At 36.9% G+C, this 7,339-nt stretch overlaps 1 protein-coding gene across 1 annotated transcript; it reads right to left on the bottom strand.

Annotated features, from left to right (window-relative positions):
• Positions 1-5,744: 5,744 nt before the first annotated feature.
• On the bottom strand, positions 5,745-6,665 carry LOC308617399 (olfactory receptor 5AC1-like; the record flags this gene model as incomplete). The annotated part of the gene is made up of 1 exon (XM_081234493.1): positions 5,745-6,665. One exon carries the CDS (start codon positions 6,663-6,665, stop codon positions 5,745-5,747), a length of 921 nt encoding a protein of 306 aa, XP_081090619.1.
• Between the last annotated feature and the right edge of the window lie 674 nt (positions 6,666-7,339).

Raw genomic sequence — 7,339 nt, 5'->3', positions numbered from 1 at the left:
TTCTGCTATATTATCATATATTTTACTTTTATCTGTAAAGGTACGATATATTACTACTCTTTTGGCATTCAGTTACCTCTTAGATTAATTCATAAGAAGAAAGAAAGATCCTTTTTATATGAACCTTAATTTTTAACTATTTTCAGAGATGTTTGTTTGTGTAGCACCAAGTTTCTCTTTGATATCATATTCCTTCTTCCTGAAGAACTTCCTTTCATAATTTTTTTTTCCTCTAGCACTTTGGGTAATGATTTTTTTTTTTTTGGTTCTTGTCTTAAAAGTTTTTATTTTACACTTTTTTTCCCACTGTGTCCCAGGCTTCTTTATTTAAAAACAAAGTGATGACTGACATTGTGTTTAAAATCAAGAACATCAATGAATTTTACCTTCCTTCCGACTATTTCCCTCAAAACTCCCTGCCCCCGTTCTTCATCTTCCCAAGTAATTGAATGTTTCCTATTTATTGAATGAAAAACATAACTCCAAAAGCCCTGGCACAAATCCCAGGGTCCTGTTTCCCCAGTTTCTCCTGCTTTCCTCATCCCCCACTCCTGCCCCCACCCCTCAGAGAAAAGCAGACACCTCAGTTTGAATGCATGAGAAAGCCCAGAGTGGTGAGCTGGACAAAAGGGAACACTTCACCTTCAAAGGTCAAAGGGACCAAGGAGTACAGAATAGTGAAGTGAGAGCCCCCATAGTCTAGGATACTGAAATGGGCCCTGGTGCCAGAGAAAAGCACACTGTTGACCCCATGAAAGGAGACTCAGCAGCCTCAAAATACTCTCATTGGGAATAGTTCCTGCTTGATTGACTGCCCTTCTGGTACCAGGTACAGAGCCACACTCAGACTATGTGCTTGTTGATGCCAAGCTACTTAGTTCTCAATGCTTATCTGCTCTCCCTTTCGAGCCTGCTGCAGGAGGGACTCCTCTTTGCCTTTCCCCTGAAGATTCTCTTTGTTGTCAGCTTCCTCCACCTATTTCTGCAGCAGGGGACACAGCTTACACACATTACTGACACTGAGCTGCAGAGTCTCAAAACAGCAGTTGCTCCTTTGGCTAAATAACCTTCCCACAGGGTGATCCTCTTCTGCTTTGGAGCTCCTGTAAAGTTCTGATGTCCTGAGACCCTTCCAGGTTTTGCTGCAGCTTCACCTTGTCCTGCTTCATGCCACCAGGAAGACAGCACAAGGCTTGGGGGAGGCCCCTTCAGAGTTGCTCTCAATCCTGGCCCCAGACTAGACTTCAGGCTGAGAAGTTTCCAGCAGCCTTGAGGATCCAGCCCCATTCCAACCTAAAGGACCCATTATGCCATCCCTCTGCAGAACTCACATAGCACTGAGTACCCCAAAAACTTCAGCTACTCTCCAACCCCTGCCCATTTCCTCGACCATATTGGAGGAGGCACAGAAGAGGGGTGTTGGAAGCCCAGCCAGGTGAGAAGGTCAACCCAGCCCAGCTCCAACCCTCCTGACCCATCACCTACACCTACCCCTACATCTGTGGAAGTAAAAAGGCAAAACTCAAAAGCAAGTAGGTATCCTGCAGTGGGGAAGAAAGTCCCCCATGCTGGGGACCTGGACCACATTAATTTTTGGAAGTTATTTTTTGTTAGGTAAAATTCTGAGTTGGCAGGTCTCTTTCCCCCACAGTTTGAAATATGTCACTCAATTACTCAGTTATCTTCTGGCTGTGTACTTTCCCCTCCCCTCTCACTACCTTCAAACTTTTCTCTATCTTTGGTTTTTAGCCACTTCAATATAATGTGTCCAGGTGTTTTTGTGTTTTTATTTTCTTATGATTTGGTTTCTGTTTGTTTTGTTTATTCTGCCTCAGGTTCTATGTTTCTTGATTCTTTGGTTTAATGACTTTCATTATCTTTGAAAAATTCTTGACCATTATGTTTTCCAAATATTCCTTCTGCCCAACTCTCATTCTTTTCCTCTGTTTCCAGTTACACATAAGTTAGATAACTTGATAGTCCTTCACAGTACTTGAATATTCTGGGTTTTTTTTTTTACTCTTTTCTTTCTTTGTGTTTAATTTTGATATCTATTGACCTACATTCAACATCACTGTTGTTTCCTCTACTGTGTCTAATTTACTGATGAGCTCACCAAAGGCATCCTTTATGTTTGTTCTCATGTTTTTTAAAAATTATTTCTACCATTTTCACTTGACTTTTAAAAAATACTTTCTATCCATCTAGCTCTAAAATCTCTCTAACTCTGATCATGCATGGAAACTTTAACATATTAATCATGATCATTTTAAATTTCCTGACTGATAATCCCAACTTCTGAGTCATATCTGACACTAGTTCTTTTGATTGTTTTGCCTTTTGACATTGGGTTGTTTCTTTCTTTTTTTTTTTTTTTGTTTGTTTGTTGTTTGTTTGTCTCACAAGTTTTATCTGAAGTCTGGTCTTCATGTGTAGGACAATAAAAATGGAAGTAAATCGTACTTAAAGGACAAATGAAATATCCGGAATTATAAAAACTTAAAATTCTTTTTATTAGCTGAAGTGTATATTTCAGATACCAAGTTAAAATGGACATTGACTATAAACTTTGGTAGAGTGTATTGTATATGTATGTGGTGGGGGTCAGACTCTTAAAGGTATGAGGTAAAAGGAAGAACCACTTTAAGATTCTGCTTAGATCTGAATAACATCTGGATAGATGGGGCATATACAAAGTAGTGAGAGGACCCCCAACCACTGAGATTTCTGTAAAGTAATAATTGCTTCATATGAAATAGTATAGTACATGTATGCCTGGTTTCTATATAAAACATTAAATTCTACCTTAGGGGAAAAGGGGTAGGTATCTTAGTTTGTGTTCTGCCACAGACTGAGACATTGAGTGCAGTAATTTATTTGTGAATAGTTGATGAGTGAGAAAGTGATGAAGTGCGACGGGAAAGGGAATGCAGCCGATAAAGGGTAATTTGCCAAACAAGTTACAGCTGTGGGCAATCAAGCTTAATCATTTTTGGAAACACCATGAGCCAGTATAGAGCATGAACGTCAAATTTATATCAGCCACAGGGCAAAGGATCTGGGGTATTTATTCACCAACTCCTGCCAATCATTGGTTGATAAATGGTCTGGAGGAGAGTCTATGAACAGTAGTCATTTCCGAGTTCCTCCAATCTGCCTTAAATGCCTCTGGCCATCAGAGAAAGCCCTCAGATTATAGTTAGAAAAGACATGGGCAGGCACCAACAGTATCTGTGACAAGGACTATATCGGAATCAATGGGCAGTGTGATCTGTGACTCACATTGAATGAGTCATTCAACACTAGCTATTATAGTGAGTCAGACTATCTCTCAAGCAACCCATTCTCAAAAACCTTAAATTTAGGTTTGTCCACATATAACAAAAGAAATGATGAAAATTGCTCTTACAGTATTAGAAGAGTGGAAAACAGTGTTTCACAGTGAGTCAATTTATACTATGTAACACTTAACATTAGGGCCTTTTAATTGGAATAAAGTTTCCTCTGATAGTTGCCAAAATTCCCCTAAAATAGTGATGGAATGTTATTTAATTTGTTTTGTAGTCTTTAAAAATCTAAGCAAATACTCTTCCCAGTCACATCATCATCATCCATTGGGTCATTGCTTATGGTGTCTAATACACAGGGCAGCCAGCAATACAATATTGTGGTGAATAGTGCCCCTGAGTTAAGCAGTGCACACAGTTTGCATGGCCATTCAAAATTCTTCTGTACACACTTTGTTATAACACTATTCATGGAACCCATTTTTCTCTCAGTAGTTTATAAATGTTGTTCCATTGTCTCTGTACTTTCAGTGCAACAAATGGGAAGTCAAATATTACTGTACTTACCTTTACTTTTTAGTAACCCAGTCTCTCTATCTAGAAGTTTATAGATCTTCTCTTTACCCTGAAATCTGGGACTGTTTGCCAGGAGCATAGTCCTCTTGTGGTTGTTATAGTATCAGTGCTATCCATTGCAGATTATTTACCTTAGGAATCCAAGATTTCCTTTGTTTCTAGGAAATGGCTTGATGAGCTATATTTTAGAATGAGTGATCCTAACTTGCCAATTCTAGAATCACCAGTTTAGAGGGTGTAAATACACAATAGACTCCCTCCAGTGGTCATTTCTCTCCAAAAATACTCTCAAAAAATAAATTCTTCTATATATGAGGTTTTTCTGATGAGTTAGAATATTATATGGCTTTACAGCACTTGTGCTTTGAAATAACAGTGTCCTTTTTCACAAATCTAAACCCTTTCTCCCTATCTGGTTGAAGAGAGGACAGGACACCTTGCAGAAGCATGGATGGATTAGATACTTTGATCTCTATCAGTACCAAAGATGCCCCTAAGTTCTTCCACTTATACAACGAGGACAATTTTCTCCCAGAACTGATTTGATTTGTAGAATTTTTAAATTCATTTGGCTTCAATGTGTTCATTCCTCTTGTCACTGCCTGTTTAGATGGCCGATTACATTTATATAATCATTTTAAGTTCACGTACTCTCTGTGCCCTGAAGATACTCTAAGATAGGGCAGTGGAACTGCATTTCTGGCTTCAGTTTTCAGCCTTGCATCCTCCTACCTTGCATACCTGTTGTGTCTATACATCAGGTTTTCTGTATATGTAATTCTTCTTTTAATTCTTCCTTACTGCTCAGCAATATCAGGTCGTCACCTAAGGATTTTGCAACAGCAATAGGTAGCAATGATGATATAAATTCAAACAAATTTTACATTTTCTACCTTAGAATTCCTTTAAATTTAGGAGATGGCCAACAGAGAAAGTCACTACACGTTCCGTACAGAGCAGTCAATGAAAGAACAATAAATATTACATTGTAAGTTTTTACAATCACTTCAGAAATGAGAACCATTCCATACTGGCACTTACACAAATTAAGAAGTGTTGCATCATGTAATTGCAGAAATAGATTATTTTTACTTAAATAGTAAACATGCAAGAGATTATAAGAAGTGTGAAAATTATGTAAATTTATGTTTCTGCCTTATTAAACATTGTAAAGATTAATACAGTAGACTGCTAATATCTGAGGAAATATATTCTGAAATCTTTTAATATCTGCAAAGTCTTGAATACCACTATTATCTATAATTTTCCTGATAAAATGCACTATGTACTTGCATATATTTGAGCCATGTTCAGTAGTTCACTTTTTATTTTATCCCAGCTTCCATTATTCTCCAGTAAAATCCACCAGTCTCTTATATTCTGTGCTTTTTAAACATTTTCTTTATTACAAAGAAATTTTCCTCTTTAGGAACAATCTCCTCCAAGAAGTCACTTCATCTGAGTCTCTGAACAGTTGAGAAGCAGCAAGAATTTTGATATGCAAGCTCCAGACAATTATCTTCACTCAGTCACACCAAACTCAAACAAAAAAACCATGCAAATGTCTGCCACAGCAAAATTACAAACTACTATATCAATATAGAAGGAATTTACAGAGTCAAACATTGAAAATTCTAAATCCTTTGTTTTAAAAAGGATGTTCTATTTTTAATTAAAAAATCAGTTTTCTGTGGTATGAAGACCTCCTGCCATTGAAACAAATATCCATTGAAGCGGACTTTCATCAGACAGCACTCAGAAACTACCCTAGGCATGCCTTCTCTTAAAATTATAAAGCCAAGGCTAATTTGCATAACTACAGACCCCTTGTATTTTGCAAAGTTTGAAAAGAACAAGTTTGAATTTTGCCTTAAGAACTGTTTATTTTTTCATTATTCTCCTCAAGGCACCTATAACCTCTTTGTTCCTCAGACTATAAATAAAAGGATTTAGCAGAGGAATTATGATTGTATAAAATAAAGAATATAGTTTATCCTGATTTTCAGCTGGTTCAGACCCAGGATGCACATACATGAAGAAGAGAGTGACATAGAACAAGGAAACAGAGAGCAGGTGGGCACTGCACGTGTAGAAGGCTTTGCTCCTGCTCTTTTCAGACTTCATTTTCCGGATGGCAAAGAAGACATAGCAGTAAGAGATAATGATACTCATAAAAGTGAAAGACTGTATAAAGACTGAAAATGTAAAAATCAGGAGCATATTAACTCTAGGATCACTACAGGAAATCTTAAATAGTTGTAAAATTTCACAGTAGAAATAATGTATTACATTGGACTTGCAGAAAGTTAATCTAAATAGCAAACCCACATGCATCAGGGGATGAAGAAACCCGATAATATAAGAGACACCTAATAATTGAGTGCAGAAGATATTGGACATCACCACTGGATAAAGCAAGGGGTTGCATATGGCCACATAGCGGTCATAGGCCATCACCACCAGGAGGAAACATTCTGTGTTTGCACTGGAAGCAAAAATATAAAATTGGGAGATGCATTCAAACAGGGATATCATATGATTCATAGATAAGAAATTCATTAGCATTTTGGGAGTCACAGAGGATGAAGAACAAGCATCTGCAAAGGCTAAACTGCCCAAAAATAAGTACATGGGTGTGTGAAGATGGGGATCCTTCCAGATGAGAAAAATCAGTCCAAGGTTGCCCACCATCGTGGTGAGATAGATCACCAAGAACAGCAGGAACAGGGGGACCTGCAGTCTTGGAAGATCTGTAAGTCCAGTGAGAACAAACTCAGTCACCAGTGTCTTGTTTGCCACCATTATATTCACTCAGTCTATCACTGCAGTAAAAGGGTAGGTGAAGAACACAGTGATGAAAGACCATGAAAATAATCACATTTTATTTGAAAAAAATACATCTTCCTTGTTTATGTATCCCCTCTAATCAGGACATTTACCTTTTATCCTTGAGTAAATATTCTTTACAAACAATAAGTATTTGGGAAACTGGTCCCATAAACTAGGGGGGAAAATATACAAATATATATACATATAGTAATGATTTCATGACTTGTATAAAAGAAGTGAGCTTATTTTGTAATTTGGAAAGATTGTAATTTAATAATCATCTTCTAATATAAAAATCTTTAAAAATAGGTATAGAATCTAGCTATTTAAATATGCTAAAGAATAGTTATCAAAACTAATAGCATACATTCTAAATAATACAGCATCTCCCTTCAAATTAAGAACAGGTATAGAATATGATATGGCATGGAAGTAGGAAAGTATAATAGTAAAACAAAACAAAGACTCCAAAGCAGATTCAAGTGTATATTGGAATTTAATATATTACATGGGTGATTTTTCAATTGAGAAAAATGATGATTTATTCAATAAATAGTATGATATATTTGCCTATCTATCAGGAAAAAAGTAAGAATGACTCCCTTTCTTATGCCTGTTTTAAAGCTGCTGCCAGATAAAGGACTTAA

This window comes from Mesoplodon bidens (genome assembly GCF_964165515.1).
Source record: "Mesoplodon bidens genome assembly, chromosome: 5".
NCBI classification, from domain to species: domain Eukaryota; kingdom Metazoa; phylum Chordata; class Mammalia; order Artiodactyla; family Ziphiidae; genus Mesoplodon; species Mesoplodon bidens.
The sequence above is the reverse complement of the archived record's forward strand: the minus strand, read 5'-3'. Positions and strand labels throughout refer to the sequence as shown.